Source organism: Canis lupus, chromosome 13, assembly GCF_048164855.1.
Source record: "Canis lupus baileyi chromosome 13, mCanLup2.hap1, whole genome shotgun sequence".
In the NCBI taxonomy this organism is placed as follows: Eukaryota; Metazoa; Chordata; class Mammalia; order Carnivora; family Canidae; genus Canis; species Canis lupus.
This window is the reverse complement of record NC_132850.1, coordinates 36274270-36294663: the sequence shown is the minus strand read 5'-3', so window position 1 is coordinate 36294663 and position 20394 is coordinate 36274270. Positions and strand designations below refer to the sequence as shown.

At 34.2% G+C, this 20394-nt stretch overlaps 1 protein-coding gene across 2 annotated transcripts in view; it reads left to right on the top strand.

Moving 5' to 3' along the window:
* The window catches only part of NR2C1 (nuclear receptor subfamily 2 group C member 1), a 46103-nt gene extending 26581 nt beyond the window's left edge, over positions 1–19522 (top strand). For both annotated transcript variants that reach the window (XM_072773125.1, XM_072773124.1), the window contains 5 exons: positions 4802–4923; positions 11107–11246; positions 12667–12804; positions 15399–15504; positions 17629–19522. In XM_072773125.1, coding sequence (XP_072629226.1) covers positions 4802–4923; positions 11107–11246; positions 12667–12804; positions 15399–15504; positions 17629–17803 — 681 coding nt within the window. In that variant the 3' untranslated portion in view covers positions 17804–19522. The remainder of the gene's footprint in view (positions 1–4801; positions 4924–11106; positions 11247–12666; positions 12805–15398; positions 15505–17628) is intronic.
* Positions 19523–20394: the final 872 nt, after the last annotated feature.

The window sequence follows — 20394 nt, the reverse complement described above, 5'->3', positions numbered from 1 at the left end:
CTTTGCTCTGCTGACTGAGTACTGTCAGCAAATTATAAGTTTCCATGGGTTTCTAATGAAAATATACACAGTTATCAAATAGAGATTTGTGTGACTGGTACAAATAACACAAATCTAACACTGGCTAAAACTGCATACAATAAAATTTATATTTGTAAAATTTGACGTGGTAGATGTAGCCACAGAGAAAACTCAGTGACATAATAAATTGCTGTAACTTGATATAGTCAGTAAAACATAACAGTGAAACCAATCTTCATGTAAAATTTTACCACAGATAACCTATATGGAAAAAATTAGAAATGTTTTATTTGTACCCTACATGAAAAATTTTTATGGGGACTATAAGAAAAGACAATGGGAATAATGCCATTCTTAAAAATTATGGTAGGAGCTATGGACAAGGGTGGAATAAAGCAAAACTGATTTTTCCATTGCTCTTTCTTATTCTAAATAAAAGACTTGCTTTTGTTGTCTTTTATTTTCTACCTTTGGATTTAAATCGGAAGGAGAGGAAAAAGATATGTATTGCAAGGAAAAAGTATAGAGTACTTCTACAGGAAGTAGAAGTAATTTTTTTTTTGTATTATTGTTGTTGATCTTGGTCCTTGAAATTTTGATTCTTTCAAATATTTGTTAAGGACAGATGAGTTAGGCAGATCAGAACTTTTTTCCTCTCTCTGAAGGTGTTTTGTTTTGTTTTGTTTTGTTTTTCTTTTTGTTTTCCTTTCTGTTTAGTCTTTGACCTGCTGTACTCTGGGTGTCCTTAGAATCAACACTGTGAAGTTTCTTGGTCTCCTGACAAAGACGGCTTCTTCTCTCCCTCTGATTCTTATTTACTGCCTTTGTGAAATCAAGAGTTATATGTTTTCCTCACTTCCCAGCTCAGTACTTTCGTGTAGTTGGCTTTCTCATTGATGTGTTATAAGTTATAAAACCTGCCATTTGTAATTAAAAACTCACTTCTCTCTTAGCAGCTGAGCTAAATAGCATTTTGTCCCTATTTATATACAGTGTAGTTTATAGCATGCTTTCATGTGTACATTCTTATATTTGAGCTTTAATCACAGTTGGTTGTGAAAGTTTGGATTTTTATTGTCATTTTGTACATGAAAAAAGATTCGGAGGGTTTCTGTGTTTGTTCAACCAAGCAGGAGAAGTAATTCTAATAATGCATTTTGGAATTTGGTTCTGGAGATCTAGAACAATAGAAATATTAAGCATTTTTTTAAATTTCAGAGTTTTTGGTGTGATTTCATATACTTTATTCTTGTTTCTTATAACTTGATAACATGGTTAATCAAGGTAGATAGAATTTCCATTTAGAAATAAGTGTATATTGCAAAGCTAGGTAGGTGATTTCCAAAACTGTTCTTTCATATGTATCATCTCAGTATTCAAATCACGATCCTTTTGGTCACCATGTTTGATGTTTGGGAGTCATCATCATTTCTCCACGCCTTACTCCCCTCCATTCCCTAATTGAACCCTACTCATTCTCATTCTTTTGTTTGAATTTCTCCCTTCTTCTTCATTTTTATCATATGTCCAGGCCTTTTAAAATTTCTTACTCAAACTTACAGTACTATCTTTGCTTCCAGTCTCTTCATCTTGTCTCCTGTGCCTTGGTAACAGAGTGATGTTTGTTAAAAATCAGTCCATTTAGGTTACTCTGCTACCTAAAAGCCTTCATCAGCTTCCATTGCCCATGTGAGATAAAGTCCATGACCTTTTAGCACCCTCCACATTCTGATTCAGTTGCCCATCATTTCTCAGACATGCCATCCCTTTCTTAGCCCTTTCTGTAGCTCATTCCATTTCCATTTCCATTTTATTCTTCCATTGAGGCTTCAGCACTTAGCATAGTATCTGACAGTAAAATCTCAGGGCATCTGGCTGGCTTAGTTGGTAGAGTATGTGACTCTTGATTTTTGGGTTGTGAGTTTGAGTACCACATTGAAGGTTGAGTTTACTTAAAAAAAAAATAGAAAAATTTCAGTAAGTCGTTGCTGAATTATAATGTATAACAATGACATTTTGGAAGTAGAATTCAGATCTAACTCAAGTCAAATGATTTTTTTAAAGTTCTATCATTTAGCTTATTATCAGAATTATAGAAACTACTAGAAAGGTAATGATAGACAAGTAACTTCTAAAATGGGTAGCCACTTTTAGTTCATGTCAACACTCTTCACTCTTAAAAATCATCTCAATATATTGGGGCACCAGGGTGGCTCAGTGGGTAGTGGGTTGAATATTCAACTCTTGATCTCCACTCAAGTCTTGATCACACAGTCATGAGTTTGGGCCCTCTATTGGGCTCCATGCTGGCTCTGAAGCCTACTTAAAAAAAATCACCTCAATGTACTGAATGGGTATAATTTTTAAAATGTGTGTAATTCAATTTATAAACCTGAAAGTCTACAGGCATTTTTGGGAAGCTTTTTAGCCCCTTTATTAGAAACTTATCTTCTCTATATAGAGGAAGAAATCTTTGTTTTGCAATCTAAAAGAGTTCTTGAATAAATTCTTTATTCTTCAGCCAGTACTGGCCAATTCATAATGTTAGAAGTGTATCTTGCTTTAAGAAAATTATGTAAAACATAAATTATGAGATATTTCTTCTCTTTATAATACAACATGGCAGTCTTTTAAATCATGAATTCCTCTAGTATATATTGCAAATGATTTAAATTTTCTGATTAAAGCACAAAGTTTTCAACATTACCATCACTGTTGTGTCAGTCAAGGTACATCTATCTTTTAGCCCTTATATCTAATTTTTAACACTATTTTACTTTCTTTTTTTTTTTTTTTTTTTTTTACTATTTTACTTTCTTAAAAGTGATTTTAAACTATTTGTTTTGTTTAAGCAACTCTTGTTTTGCATCTTACTTAGTCTACCCCCAAAACTAGTCATCTCTGTAAATTCCCCTGATTTTTCAGGCTTTGTCTCCCCTCCTCACCTTGGGCAGTTCTGAAAAGGTATTATAGTTCCCAGTTTGTTTTTTTTTTATATACTTATGTATAGAAGCAGTTGCATCCTGATAATTATATTTAAGATGTTTAATATCTGCCTGCCTATAGTTATCTTAAGAATTCTCTTTAAATAATGGCATTTTAATTTACTACCCCATAAAACATTTCTCAGGCATTTAAAAAATACTCCAGGTGCCTGGCTGGCTCAGTTGGTGACTTTTAATCTCAGGGTTGTGAGTTCGAGCCCCACATTGAGTATAGAGGTCACTTAAAAATAAAATCTTTTAAAAAGTTTTTTTCTTTTAATAAAAAATATTCTTCTCATACTTGGAATTTCAGCTGTTAATTTCTCTGTCGTTTCATTAGTTGGCACCATTTATAAATAGATAAACCATTTGTGGCTAATAATGAACAAAGGCAGTTAATATTTTTTACATTTTTATCTAACATTTCTGGAGAACTTTTATATCATTTTGATGAAAACCTTTTGATCTGTTAGGTATCATAGACACCTTTGAGAATCTGATTAAAGCTATCCATTCCCCAGAAAAATACATATGGGTACATCCACCTACTCCACCTCTGAGGTAGCCACTGTTAACTCTGTGGTACATCTTCTGTTCTTTTTATATATATTTATGTGTACACACACACACACACACACTGTCCCTTTCTCTTTAACATAAATTGGGTCATCTACATATTGTTTCATAGTTTTTCCACATAGATGTCTGTGAGGTATTTTTTTTCTAAGCCGTTATATCTCACTAATTTTAATGCCTACAAAGTACTTTATAGCATACATTATTTTCCTTAGTGATAGAAATTTAGGTTAGTGTTTCTTATGGATGAAATTACATTTCATTTAATAAGATTTTCAAAAATGCTTTTACAAGTGTTTTGATGTGGGATATTTATTTTCAACAGTTGACACACACTTAACATAACTGCCTAAGGTCAGCAGTACAAACTGACAGCCTGTGAGTATAATAGCCATGGACATATTTTGTTTTACCTGTCGATTTCACACAGAACCTGCTCTTTGAAAAACAGAGTAGGCAGTCCTGAGCCCAAATTACCATGTTTTCAATATATGGAATTCAAGTCATAGCTATGCTTTTTTTTTTTTTTTTTTTTTTTTTTTTAAATGGTAGACATGGGGGGGGAGAGAGAGAGAGAGAGAGAGGCAGAGACACAGGCAGAAGGATAAGCAGGCTCCATGCCGGGAGCCCAATGTGGGACTCAATCCCGGGACTCCAGGATCACGCCCTGGGCCAAAGGCAGGCACCAAACCGCTGAGCCACCCAGGGATTCCCCATAGCTATGCTTTTTATCTGGGAATATGCCCTTCCTTAGATGGCACCAGCAGGCCCACTTCACTCATTATTCTTCTGACCCTGTACAATTGGAATTTGTTATTCCCCATAGCCTGCATGAAAGGAACATTTAATATACAAGATTGTTCCTTAAACTCAATTTGTTATTTACCATTATTTATAAAGGAAGAGAAGAAAGGGGGAAAAAATGCACTTGTTAGACCAAGACAGAAATAACTTTTATAAAAACACAACCAGAGAGTATCATGATTAGTATTTATTAAATGGGATTCTGCTTATCTGAATATTGGTTTGTTAGCAATTATGACCTACTCTTTCTAAATCCTATTTTTAGCTGTAAAATCCAGTCACTTGGATTATTTCAAGACTTGCCTTTTGGTGAATATATCAAACTCATATTTGATATGTTTACATTTAACTTTTTCAAAGAAATTCTAATTTAGAACTGTCATAAGATAATTTACCTCAGTCCCTGTTCATACTAGCTCACCATGCCTTCTCCTATGCCTGAGTACCTGAATGTGCACTACATTGGGGAGTCTGCCTCCAGGCTGCTGTTCTTATCAATGCACTGGGCACTTTCGATTCCTTCCTTCCAGGCTCTAGGGTAAGTGTTTTGAAGTCCTTGAGTATAAATGTGATTTTTTTATAGCACAAATGTTGTACGCTAAGCAAGCACTTTTATTTTGGATGGATTTGCATTAAAGGAAAAAATGGTATGACATTATTAAGTTTTGTTATTTATTTGACAAATTATGGCAGTATTTTCTTATATTATCTTTATGTGGGAAGAGTATCCATGTTACATAATTTGACTGAGTTAATAATTCAAATGGAATATATGCAGTGGAGCTGATAAGTCATGGCCAGCATTTATAGTAGGCTATCTTTGATCTGAGGATAGGGAGGCTGTAGGTATGTCCTGGGGTTAAAGGAGCTGAAACTGGCATACAGTGAATGTTTCAAAATAGAAACAATGGTTTTCCGGTCTATGGTTACAAAAAGTGGAGAAGGGGGAAAAATTATCAACCCCATAGTAACACTGTGATAATTTGGAAATACCTACCACTAAGGAGTACATGAGTAATCTGTATTACATCTGTATTACCTGAAGGTTGCCAAATTTATTTAGATTGTGTTAAAGTAACTGGTATGAAGGGGCAAAGAGGTGATGGAAAAAGTTAAGCCCATAGTTAGAAAAGTATTTTTCTAGTCAGAGGGCCCTATTCACCAATATGATTTCATAAATAAGCATAAATTTCAATATGCTTTCATATGCTGTACATCTGTTCTCCCGTTTGCCAGATAAGAGTGATAACTGCCCATCCTTTATTCTCACAGAATATTTTATAATAGGAATAAGAAATAAATCTCAATCATGACCTTGAAAAGCCTACATAGGGGCACCTGGGTGGATCAGTCTGTTAAGCATCTGACTTGATCTCAGCACAGGTCTTGCTTGATCCTCAGGGTCATGAGTTCGAGCCCCACGTTGGGCTCTTGCTGGGCTCTTGCTGGGTTTTAGCCTACTTTTAAAAAAAGTCACACATAGAACCCCACTGTCATTGGTTTATAATTTGGTGTTGGGTGTACTATGCATTAAATCACATACTTAACTAATATAATTGCATAGATTGAAAGCCTGATTTAGAATGGTTAACCTTTAGAACTATTATTGTTAGCCTTTTCTCTCAAAATAACATTTAGTTTTCAGAATTTCTCCAGGCTGCTTTTTTTAACAAAAAAATTAAAATATATAAATTTACATATTCACAATTTATATTAAAGGATTAGGTTTAATTAGTTCCCTATACTTGTAACTGGAGTACTTTTGTGTTGAAATGTAGCCAGGTGCCATTTTTTTATAACAGGCTATCAATTATTATTTAAAAAACCAAAAGGGAGTGCTTTGAACTCTTTAAATTATTATATAACACTATTGATCTTAAGTACTTCTATTAAATTAAGTGTAATTATTATATGGAAACATTCTCCAAATGTTAAAGAAACCAAAAATAAAGCCTGAGGTTTACAGTTACATTACAGTTTTACAGTGGCAGCCACATTTCCCTCTGATCTGTACTGAAAATTGGTTTTAATGTAACAGCTACAGGAGTCTTTGCAATTAGAATTAACCATTGGTGCATGTGAGACTATTAATCGATACATAAACTCTTATGGTCCCCATCTAGATCATTTGTAGTTTGAATTAATCAGATGGAAGAGGACTAAGTATTGATGATGGGAAATTCTGTTGTGTGGTAATAACAGCTATTCTGAATCTCCTAGAAACTGACACTGGTTGCATTTTTGTCCCTAGGCACAAAACTTGAGAACAAAGCCCTAATGTTACAGAGAGAAACAGATAAGCAACATTAATCATTTTCTAAAAGTCAAGTTTGGTTTGATTACTTACTTGAATGGAGGGGAACAGTACCTTTAAGAACCTTTCAAAAAAAAAAAAAAAAGAACCTTTCAAACAATGGATGGTTAATACTGTTTGTATTGTACAGTCCTTTGTGTTCTACAAGGATATTACTTTTTAAGATTTGTCATTTCAATACTTACAGGAATTCAGCTGTTTTTCACTTCTACCTGCATAATTTATGTGACTGCACAGTAGTAGGTTCAGTTATGGGTATTTGGCATGATTTGTCAGCAGTCCTCTACCTAGATTCTTGTAATATAACCAAAAGTTCTAAAGTAGCACTATTTGCTACAGAAAACTTTATTTCTTGAGTAATTTAAGAAACTTTCCATAAATATTAAACCTGAAGGATATATCTTTTAAAATCCCACTGAGACAAAATAATGTTTACTATAGACATGGGTTGAAAACAAGCTCTAATGCCTTATCACTGACTACTTTTCCAATGCCTTCTTTTCAAACAGATGCTGCTAGGTAAAGTATAATGCCTTGGGTTTATTTGCATAGAAGACAAATGGTTAGGGTATCCCCAGGGATAAGTGACTTTCCAAAGTCACATTACTTTATCAGATAAATAGTATAAACAATTATCTGATCCCTAATTATGAGTATTATGTACATATTTTAAAGAACTTAACAATATAGAAGAATAGAGAAGAATACATATAGCTATTTGTAAAAGAAGTTGACATATTTACTGTTATGCAACCTAATGCCTTTATTAAATAACACTGGCATTCCTTTCAGCATACCTAACTGGTACTTCAATGACACCTATTTATTAGCAACTTTTGCTTTTCAAAGGAAAGATGTTTTGAAATTAGATAGTATAATGTGATTACAATAGTTATTTTTTTTTTGTTTTTGTTATAAAGATTTTATTTATTTATTCATGAAAGACACAGGGAGAGGCAGAGACATAGGCAAAGAGAGAAGCAGACTCCTCGCAGGGAGCCCAATATGGGCGGGACTTGATCCCAGGACCCCAGGGTCACTCCCGGAGCAAAAGGCAGCCGCTCAACCACTAAGCCACCCAGGCGTCCAAGTTATTTGTTTTTAACAGAAAAAAGTTGATAGCAAACATGCTCTTACTGTCACAGAATATTAGCTGTAAATAGGGATTCTCTACTAAGAAATTGGACTTTAGCATTTTATTTGCTAAAATTTTAATGATTTATACAAAAGCATAGATTTTGAACAGCTGGATTCAAATTCCGGATTTATTCATCTGTGAGCTTTGCTACTTAACTAAGCTCTGTTTCTACGTTTATGAATTAAGAGCAGAAATGCTTTCTTGCTGGTGAGGCTACATAGCTGAGATGTTGAGTGTATATCACCTTATCTAGTGCTGCTACAAACTAGATTATCAGTGCTTGTTTTCCTTCACTCTCTTAGGAATCTTCTTTTTAAAAAGGACTTGCTGTTTTCCTTTCCTTCAAATGTTCAGACATTTGAACAGCATAGCTAGCTGTACTACAAGGATATTTGAGGTTTTGTTTTGGATGAAGATATAGATATAGTTATCTTTCTGTAATTAATCTCCATATTTAGTTCTTTCAGTGTTCCTTTGGAAACAAAATAGTATGATGGCTTATTCCTCATTTGCCACTTTTCATCATTTTTCTTTTGAGGTACTCATAACAATTTTGGTGTTCCTCATCCTCTGCACGGTTACTCCTTAACCTTTTCTCTGAGCTTTCTACAACAAAGTCAGAGTACTTTCTTTACTACGAGGAGTAGTAGCACAGACCAGAAAGAGCTTTTTTTTTGTTGTTGTTGTTGTTGTTGTCGTTGTTTTTTAATCAGTTAGCTCTGTTCCTTTTCTTGTCCTGTGTCCACTAATTACCTTGGTTAGCTGATTCCTCCTTAAAACTTAAGAATCTCTCACTTACTCTCTCTCAAATAAATAAATAAATAAATAAAATCTTTAAAAAATAAATGTCGTAGTATAGAAATATAAAGTAAAACTTCATCCTCCAGGGGTAACTAACCCCACTAATTAACAATTTGGTGTCCTCCTACCAGGCCTTTTCAGTTCCCTATTTTAGCAATCCAATATACAGTTGCATATCCTATTCTTTGTCTTTCTCTTTACAGTTGGATTTCTTCTTATGTCAACACATGTAAATTTATTCTTCTTAACGGTTACTTAGTATTCTTTTTTACAGGATCTACTATTGATTTACTCATCCTTCATTAGTAGACATTTGGGTTCTTGTTAATTTTCTTTGTTACTCTATCCAGTGCTGCAGTACTTACTGTAAATATAATATATAATTTACCTACTTTGTGTATTTCTATAAAATAGGTTCTTATAAGTGGAATTGCTGAGTCTAACAGAGTGTATGTTCTAGTTTTTAGATAGATAGGGACTATTAAATTGTCTTCCAAAAAGATGTTGAGTCAGTTAACATCAGCAGTGCTTATATGAGAATGAATGCATATTTCCTCAATTCTGATTTCAGGGGATCCCTGGGTGGCTCAGCGGTTTGGCACCTGCCTTTGGCCCAGGGCGCGATCCTGGAGTCCCAGGATCGAGTCCCACATCGGGCTCCCGGCATGGAGCCTGCTTCTCCCTCCTTCTGTGTCTCTGCCTCTCTCTCTCTCTATCATAAATAAATAAATCTTTTTTTTTAAAAATTCTGATTTTAGCTGTCTTTTCTGATACATGAAAATAGTATCTTGTTCTCTTTTCTTTGATTTTAAGATTTAAATTTTACATCATTTTTTAATTTGGAGATTTGAAAATACTGATTTTTTTTTCATTTAAAACTTCACTTTCAAATAGATTTTGATTGCCATAAGAAATTAGCAATACCCTAGATCTTTTTAAGTTTTTCCCATCTTTCTCTACTCAGATGTCAGCCCCTCAGACAGGCCTTCTCTAGCCCCCTTACCTGAACACTCCCCCCCCCCATTTTTAATACATCGCCCTACTTTATAGTAATGTAGAATTTTATTACCTGAAGGTAACTTAATGTATATATAACCATTTGCATGTGTGTATAATATTTATATAAAATATTTGAAATGGTATTTTTTATGTTTACCTTCTGTGTCATGGAGGCAGACTTAATCCTTCCTGTTTATTGCTATTTCTCCAGTGCCTTGAATAATGCCTGGCATATACTTTATGTCATCCTCTATTTACATAATTCTTATATCTCATAATAACTCTGAGCAGGGTATAGGACATACAGTTTCTCTTCATTTTATACAGCTGAGCAGCTGAGACCTGGGAAGCTTATTAGCCAGATTTCAAATGGATAATCAGTGGATGATCTAGGTTTTAAAACCCTGGTTGACTTATATTCTAGTATTTTTTCTACTCTCTCATGCTCTTGAGATTTCTTATTCAGAAGTTCAGGAGAGGGACCTTTCTTATTTTTATTACTCCTAGCAAAATCCTCAGTATGTCATGTTATAGGGATACCAATATCACATCTGAAACATAACTTAGAGAATAAACCATTTCTCCCAGGAAATCATTTGCTTATCTATCATCAATTCATTCCAATTACCTTTTCTTTAAAAAACATTAGCCTTCATTTAAAGCAGGAAAAAACTTGGGAAAGTTTTTAATGTATGCTTTTGCTTTTAATATTGTTTAAAATAATCTTTATTCCATCTGTTTCCATGAAATGTAGAATTAAAGCCCCAATTTTTAGTCCCAAATTCTACCTGCAGCTGTTTTTGTTTTGCTTTTGAAGGTTTATTTATTTATTTTAGGGAGTACACGCAAGTGGGAGAGGCAGAGGGAGAGGGAGAGAATCTCAAGCAGACTCCACACTGAGCACAGAGCCCAACAAAGGGCTCAGTCTTATAACCCTGAGATCACAACCTGAGCTTACACCAAGAGTCAGACACTAAACTGACTGTGCCAGCCAGGTGCCCCTGAAAACTACCTGCAACTGTTCTTATAAACTGGCTGATTAAATAATAAGCTAGCTAACAATTAAATTTCTAAGTTTTCTTCATCGATTGCTATGTTACACAAAAGGCAATTGATCAGGTCCATGTCCAATGATCTTTCTAGGATAATTTTAGTTCAGTAATATTTTTATTTATTTATTTATTTTTTTTAATTTTTTTTTTTTTTAATTTATGATAGTCACAGAGAGAGAGAGAGAGAGAGGCAGACACACAGGCAGAGGGAGAAGCAGGCTCCATGCAACGGGAGCCCGATGCGGGATTCGATCCCGGGTCTCCAGGATCGCGCCCTGGGCCAAAGGCAGGCGCCAAACCGCTGCACCACCCAGGGATCCCCAGTTCAGTAATATTTTTAAATAAAAGAGTCAGTTGTAAAATTTATAAAATACATGTTAATATCTGATACATGTTTGTTGTGTTTTGTTCTAATAGGCAAGAAAATAGCATATCATTGGTGAAAGCTTATTGGAATGAACTTTTTACTCTTGGTCTTGCCCAGTGCTGGCAAGTGATGAATGTGGCAACTATATTAGCAACATTTGTCAATTGTCTTCACAGTAGCCTTCAACAGGGTAAGGAACATTTTATATTTTCTTTTTCCAGGCTATCAGAGGAGGGGGGGCGTCAGTTCTACAAACTATATTATCATTAAAATCAGATAGCTAATTAATGTTTTAGATACCAACAGCCTTTTTACTAGAGGTAACTTTTACATTTTGATGAATTCATCCATTAGTCACCTAAAAATATTTTCAAAAGAGCATAACAAAACTGAAAAAATTATATTTTTAAGTCTGACAGGCTGCTTCTGACTAAGCCTTGTGATTTTTTTGCATACTTGAACATAGGTACCAAAGAATCCAGGGTTAGCTTACATAGAGGTGATCAGATATTTTTAAATACATACTTCCCACCAATTTTCAAACTTTTTTTTACTATAGTCCTTTGAATCCCAACATAGGCTGTTTTTTTTTTTTTTTTTTTTTTTTTTAATCAGTTCATTGGGATGTATTCTCTTGTGTAAATAGTACTGAAGAGTCACAGAATAGTCTACTCTTTTATCTTTTCTTGATGCCATGGTAATTACGGCTTTATTTGAAGAAACAGGGAATCATTGATTTATAAATGTTTAACTTTAAATTGGCTTGTGACTAACCATGAGCATGTCCCATCCTCAAATGGGAAGAACTGCTTTTTGAATTTAGGAATAATTTCCAAATTGGGAATTATGTTTTATTTCCTTAGCATGTCTCATTTCTCATTGTTTTACATTATTTTTAAATCATCTGCTTCCACTTCCTGTTTGAGGGCAGAGAAGTCATTAAGATGATTGATTAACCGCATCATTAACAGTAGATATGCTAGAATTAACACTATTCCATCTTATTTATGGACTCCTAGTCTTGATTCATTTATCATGAATTTGTAAAGGATTATAAATAGCCTACTTCACTAAAGCTATAGTTGGCTAATCAGATGTATTTTAAACGTAAACACAATAAAATTTTTTATGAAACTTTATTATATCAAATTTTCTTTGGTCTTGGCAGTGTTTTTTACTAAGTATTTGTTTTTATTTTAGTAGTATTAGTAACTTTAAAACATCAAGGTGCTTTTGCTCATTTTTTCAACCAATTATAAACTTAAATAAAATCTTGTTATCGAAATTTGGGTCTTTTGTAGGCCAGTTTTTCAGGAGGTTATCTTTACAGCTTATCTTCTCAAAGGTGTATCTTGAAACACTAAATTTGCTGGGATTTTGTTTTGTTTTGCTAACAGCTTGTTTTTTTTGTTTGTTTTTTGTTTGTTTTTGCTTGAATGAGCAACGGCTGAAGATCACTAATTAGTTTCATCTTTACTTGCAGAGATATTTAATTTTAAACACTGACAGGTTGGTTATATTCAAAGCTAGAAATTAATGAGAAGTAATTACTTGGTTAAAAAATTTTAGCCAAAAACTAGAAGTTGTCATTTATTTATTTGTTTTTAAAGATAAAATGTCAACAGAAAGAAGAAAATTATTGATGGAGCACATCTTTAAGCTACAGGAGTTCTGTAACAGCATGGTTAAACTCTGCATTGATGGATATGAATATGCCTACCTGAAGGCAATAGTACTCTTCAGTCCAGGTACATAAATATTTACTTCTTTTTTAAAATATAGTATTTGTGGGACACCGAGGTGGCTCAGGTTGCTAAGCGTCTACCCTCAGCTCAGGTCATGATCTCAGGTCCTGGGATCAAGCCCCACATTGGGCTCCTTGCTTAGTGGGGAATCTGCTTTTCCCTCTGCCCTTTCCCTTCCTTGTGCCCTCTAATGCTCGCTCGCTCTCTTAAATAAATAAATACAGTCTTGTAACACATAGTATTTGAGGGTGTGGAGAAATCAAAATATCATACATTGCTGGTGGGGATGTGAAATGATGCAGTTAAAGTGGAAACAGCCCAAGTGTCCATCAACAAATGAATAAACCAGATGTAGTATCCACATACAGGGGAGAATCAGTCAGCCATTAAAAGGAATGAAATTGGGATCCCTGGGTGGCGCAGCGGTTTGGCGCCTGCCTTTGGCCCAGGGCACGATCCTGGAGACCCGGGATCGAATCCCACATCGGGCTCCGGGTGCATGGAGCCTGCTTCTCCCTCTGCCTATGTCTCTGCCCCTCTCTCTCTCTCTGTGTGACTATCATGAATAAATTTTTAAAAAAAATTTTTTTAAAAAAGGAATGAAATTCTGATACATGCTACACCATGGTTGAAAACAGTACAGTAAGTGGAAGAAGTGAGTCACAAAAGACCACATTTTATATGATTCCATTTATATGAAATGTCTAGAATGGGTAAATCTGTAGAGACAGAAAATAGATTCGTAGCTACCAGGGATTAAGGGGTGGGGGTGCATAGAAAGTGACTCCTAATGGACGGAGAGTTTCTCTTGGGGTGACAAACATGTTATAAAATTCAAGTCATAAAGACAGTTGCTGCACAACTCTGGATATACTAAAAACTATTGAATTACACACTTTAAATCAGTGGATTTTATGGATGGTAGGCATTTATCTAAGTACGAAAAGGAAAGAAATCATTCAAATGACATAATTATGTCCACAACAACATTTGAGTTCTTAGGCATATTTTGGTAGGCATCATTAGAAGGCAAAGGTGAGTATTGGTTTGTTAATGGGTTAAACTTAGAACCTCTTATTAGAGTTACCAACAGAAAAATGTCTCTTATTTTCCTGCCAGTTTCTAGCATTCACATAGTAAAATGACAGTTCAATGATCAATTTATGAATAAGAAAAATTTATTCTTTCAGATCCTATATTTTTTATTTTGGTATGTATTTCTATTCTGTACATGATATAAAATTACCTAAGGAAACTTGCATCTTAAACTCAGTGATACCAGTATGACAAAGCTTTTTTTTTTCCTGTTTCTTACAGTATTTCATGTAAATTAATAACATGTACTTCCATTTTAATCACAGCCAATTTGCCACCTTCATTTTCTTTAAAATTGAAAGAACGAAAAAATAAAATAAAATAAAATTGAAAGAACATAAATTTGATTTAATGCAATTTTATTAGATATTACCAATATTTTCTATTTAATTTTTATTCTCGTTAGAACAGTTTCCCATGTTTTTCAATATTGCCTAAGTTCTCTTACTATTCCCATTTTTGTGAAATTTTATAGTGACTATTGAAATGTTTATATAGTTTCCTCTTTCTGCATTATAGTTTTTCTGATAGAGATACTGTGCATTGTTTGATAATTTCAGACGTATATTTTTACCTAGCAGTGATCCTAACAATGATGAGGTGGTTCTTATGAAAAAAAAAATAGCATAGAATATAATCTGCAAATATTTCATTGGATTAAAGTGCTTCTTTTTTTTTTTTTTTTTTTTTTTTTTTTTTTAAGTGCTTCTTTAACGAAGCTCATTTTATTTTTTTGTTCCTGTTGAAGCAAAATGATCAAACTCCCTTCCATGGCTTTTGGAATAGAGAAAACTATTTTAGTAGAAACCAGTGATGTCATTTATGTTTTAGAAAATGTATATGAAACAAAATAGTTTTAAGGGTATAAAGTACAGGGGCACCTGGGTGGCTCAGTCAGTTAAGCTTCTGCCTTCTGCTCAGGTCACAATCCCAAGTTCCTGGGATAGAGCCCCATAGCTGAGCTCCCTGCTCAGCGGGGAGTCAGCTTCACCCTCTCCTTATGCCCCTCCCCTTGATTATTCTCTCTCTCTTTCTCTCTCTCAAATAAATAAAATCTTTAAATAAATAACTTTTTTAAAAAGGGTTTAAAGGGCAGCCCGGGTGGCTCAGCAGTTTAGTGCCACCTTCACCCCAGGGCCTGATCACGGGTCTCCAGGATCAGGTTTCCTGGAGACCCAGGATTGAGTCCCGTGTCAGCCTCCCTACATGGAGCCTGCTTCTCCCTCTGCCTGTGTCTCTGCCTCTTTCTCTCTCTGTCTCTCGTTCTCTCTCTCTCTGTATCTCTCATGAATAAATAAAATCTTTAATTTAAAAAAAAAAGGGTTTAAAATACAGTGTCTGGCGTTTAGTAGGTGAATTACTAAATATGTTTGTGGAGTGAGAGAACCATGCATAAGATAGTGCTTTTTTTTTTTTTATCATACTTCCCACCCCCTCTATCTCACCTCTCCTTATTAAATGAGATTCAGAACTAGGGTAACATACATTCTTTAATGTTTCAGATCATCCAGGTCTAGAGAACATGGAACAAATAGAAAAATTTCAAGAAAAGGCATATGTGGAATTCCAAGATTATATAACCAAAACATATCCTGATGACACCTACAGGTATCTAAAGGTTAAATACTATCTAATTAAATCCATCTTAAAACTTTTTGTGAATCTATTACTTCATTATTTTCCATTCTAAGAGTAAATCAGTGTTTTTAGTCAGCAGACCTTTGAAATAGTTAATGCTACTAAAAGCAGAAGTGCATTGTTGTAGGTGATTTACAGGTAGTATTTCTTGGCATTTCTTACAATTTATAGGAGACTTGAGCAGAGAAAGCCTAGCTTGCTCAAGGTTGCACACCCGTAGCAGGCCTACCTGGGAACTCCGGTTGCCTGACTCTAGTGCCCAAACTCTGTTTTCTTCAGATGAAGTAAAGGATGTTAGTGAAAGGGAAAAAAACAGGAATGAATGAATAAAAACACCATTTGACTATTTTATAAATAATTTAGGAATTTGGTTTATGGTATTTCTACCAAGGTATTTCTTGAATACCAAGGTATTCCCTTGAAAAGAAATTTTTTTATAAGATCAAACTTAATTTTTGAAGAGGGATGGTATTGGAGAGTAGGTAAGCACATGGCTGTCACAGCCAGAAGACCAGGGCTTGACTCCTGACCCAGTCACTCACTCACTATATGTATGACCTTAGACAAGTTATTCAACTTCTGTGTTTCAGTTTCTTTATCTGTAAAATGTAGATAATAGTACCCACAATTCGTGCAATGATTAAATCAGTTAATGTATGTAAATAGCTTGGGACAGTGCCTATTGTATAGTGTATTATATTGCATATCATGTAACATATGTACGATATAAGGGCTATATAAATGTGTTTACTATTATTAATTTAACATGCTTCATATTAATAAAAGAATGTTTTACATAAAATAATTTTTTACAGATACTACATAGTAGGTTTATAAGCCAGTTCCATCATGAAAACCATCCTTAGTTTACCTAACCAGTTTTCCTACCAGTCTTATTGCTGCAGCTCAGGTGGTAGAACAGACAAGAATTGGGTAGTTTGAGGAGAGTAGTGGCTACAAGAAAGTAACTTAATCCTCTTTTCAGTTGGTCTCAGATGTTAGAGTGCAAGGCCTTAGAATACAGGAGGGTTACACATACCCAAGCTTTTTGGAAAGTTAGATTTTTTATTGTTGGTTTTGTTATGATTGTTCTCAGTTTTTAAAGTTTGAAAGTTGTTTTATATCTCAATGTACAAATGTAGTATTTAAATTTTTCCTCCTTGACATACAGCTGGTTTGCTGACCTCAGTTCCATTAGGATCCACATACTTCGACTGATCTCTGGAATTCTCTCAGTTTCTTATATTCTGATTTGTTTAAAAATAATAAATTATCTTTGGATAGCAGTTTTCAACCTATACCTTATGCAATGTATGGTTTTGCCTTTAAAATCCTCAGTAGCATAGAAACTGGTAGGAATCATTTCATTGATCTTTACCACCACACAGAGAAATCAGGAGTAAGTGGCTAACACTCATTCACATAAGTAGGGAGGTCGTTGAATTAAGATTTGAACCAGTGTCTTGATTTGTATTCTGTGCTCTTCCCAGTAATAACTACTGCCTGTTTTACCATTTCCATTTGTTTTTTGATAACCATTGAGCCCCATGTGTCTTGATAACACAAAACATTGCTGTTCTTACAACCTCAACTGAGTCTCTAAGCCATTCTTAAGTATATAATTTGATCTCTGCTTTAATAACTTAGTTCCATGGTGGGGCACTTGGGTGGCTCAGCCGATTGTGTCCAACTCTTGATTTCAGCTCAGGTCGTGATCTCAGGGTCATGAGATCAGCCCTCTGTCAGGCTCTGCACTCATTGGGGAGTCTGCTTGAGATTTTCTCTCTCTCTCTCAAATAAATCTTTTTAAAAATAAATAAGTAACTTAGTTCCATGGCCCATATGGCCAGGCAGAGGCAACACAGTCTAGCAGCTAAGAGCAAGGCTTTCCTACAAAGTCTATCAACTGCATTTATATCCAGATGATTGTCATACCCTCTAAGGCTTGAAAGTACTTAAGTTTTTATTTTAACTCTTGACAGATCTTTGTTAAACTAGACCACAACCAATATACATACAAAAATTATGCATATTTTTCTAAGTTTCTTTTTGATTTACACTCTTGTTTTTTCCTTTCCCTTCTTTTACTTTTAGGTTATCCAGATTACTACTCAGATTGCCAGCATTGAGACTGATGAATGCTACCATCACTGAAGAATTGTTTTTCAAAGGTCTCATCGGCAACGTACGAATTGACAGTGTCATCCCACATATTTTAAAAATGGAGCCTGCAGATTATAACTCACAGATAATTGGTCACAGCATTTGAAGGCTGAAATAGCACTACAAACCTTACTGTTGTTCCCCAGAACACAAGAAGATACCAAATTGAACTCATTGCTTCCAGGGTATCAGGAAATTTTGACTTTAAAGAGTAACCAAAAACCCAAGGTGTTTTTTTTTATTTTAACTTCTTAAGAATTTTTTTAAGTGACTGGCAGGTAGCAGGAATTAGAATTTCCCTTCCTGTCTTATTTAAGTGAGTAAGAAATACTATGAATTTATTCTTGGTTAAGATGACACCTTAAGCTATCACTTCTTGGCATCTAAACTAAGATCACTCATTACATTTTATCTTACAAACAAATAAATTAGTTTTTTTTTTCCAGAATTGTGTTCTATTCATGTTTTTCATTATGAACTAGTATAAACACTTAATCTTCAGAAATCCCTAAGGAGGATTTCCTTGCATTTTTACTTTTCCATAATATAATCTGTTTGTTTTAATTACTATGTAAAAGATTATTTTATGCTCAATGGTATAATAACATTAGAACCATAGGAAATAATAATTGAATATATATTTTTTGTCTTTTGTGAATATTATGGCACCATTAGCATATAACACTCATTGCTGGCAATGAGACATAGGCCTACGTGAAATTTCAAGACTTATTTTTTAGTGTTGTATATTATTAGTTACAAGCACTTTTTATTTATGTATGTAGCAGAAAATTGTTTTTGAGAATGAGATAGGGTTCATGTTTTAATATTTTTGGTTTACTGCTGTGTTTTAAAACTAGTAGAGACTGACCCCTAAAATGTTTCAGTATTTTAAAATAGATATTAAAATTGTTGTTCTTCCATTCCACAAAAAGCATCAGACTCCTCTCCCTCTTTTCTGACCTACATTAGAACTTCCTGACTTTTCCATGAGTTTTAGTCCTTTTCTTTTAGGTCATTAGAAATACCCAACTTATTAAATAATGGATTTATCATAGCCAATCTGTGTTTTCAAGGTGAGTTAAACTATTTTAAAGCAAATTTATAATTTTAAAAATTTAAGTTTTTTAATATGTAAAGGAATATGCACTGATGTTTCACCATAAAGGGGGGGAAAGCTGTTTTTTAACAATAGTATGAGCATCAGCTTGAAGCCTGTTGCCACGACAAAACCATTTTAGACTCCTTAGATGCCTTCCACAGTAATGTTTTCCTTAGCAAACCTGATGCTGTTAAATCTGCTGATTGTCATGATGAATTATTTTGGTATGTCTATTTGTTGATTTAAAAAAAAAACAAAGATGGAGATTTTATTGCACTCAGAGTACATTTTTTAATAAAGATTTTTGCAATAGAAAGCTGAATTTAGGGGAGGGTGTGGATTTTACTAATTGCTACTTTATAGTAAATCAGAATTTTAAAAGTATCAACTTACAGTCTTTACCAACTTATTAAGGGAAACTTTTTTCCCTATTTAAAATGTGATTTTTTTTGTCAACAGGTTTATTTATAGTTATCAAATGGGAAAAACTATATTTAGTACAAAATAATTCAAATGAAAAAAATCAGGAGGTTTATATCTTTATAAACCCAATGAAGTAAGCCAAGGATTCAGGAAAATAATTCTTTAAAATAATGTACCAGTGGTTAATTAAGATACATGTTCCTTTCAGGTATTTTTCCTGATTAAATTTGTGGTTATATTTGGAAGTGTTTTAAAACTATATTAAAATGTGACCTTCATTAAAAATGTCCATTTATTTGATTTCAGAGTCCTATTTGTTCAGTGTTTGGTCATCCATTTGTTTTGTTAAGAAGTCTCTAACAGGATTTATTAATACTTCTAGGGGGCACCTGGGTGGCTCAGTGGTTGAGTGTCTGCCTTTGGCTCCGGATATGATCCCAGAGTTCTGGGATCAAGTCCTGCATGGGGCTCTCCACAGGGAGCCTGCTTCTCCCTCTACTTATGTCTCTGCCTCTCCCCTCTGTGTCTCTCATGAATAAATAAATAAAATCTAATAAAATAATAAAATCTAGGAAGGGAAATGCATGGAAAACATTTCCATATCAAATATTTCAGGATTATTTACAATTCCCTTTGAAGACTTTCCACTAAAACTGCAGACTATTATTTTGTCTCTCTCCTGAAATTTTAGTAAAATAACAGTAAAGTGTAGCCACACAATGATAAATCAAACAGGAAGCAAGAAATCAAAGCATAAGAGAATTCAATAAATTCTTGGAAAACAAAATGCAAGTAGAGAAAGACTGACTTATTAGCAGAGCCAGAACCAAGGAAGCTCTAATCTGAGTGCCTGCAAAAGGCAGTTCAATGAGATAGGCTGGTATCCAGAAAAGATGCTCTTTACCTAGAGAGATTGGTGCTCTTATTCAGAAATGATACTTGGGACATTAAAAAGATTGGTTGCAAGTCTCTGTACAAAATCATTGAATTATCTTTTTTCTGCCCTTACTTAAGTACTTAAGTCAGGTGACCACTTTTTTTCCTTCCACCTTTTTGAGCAGGAGGCCAGAGGTTAATTCTCTTGAGCCACTCAAGTGGAAGATCAGATTTAACAGGGTACCAGGAATAACAGAAAGCCTGGGTTAAATATATATAGGCTTAAAAATATGGAT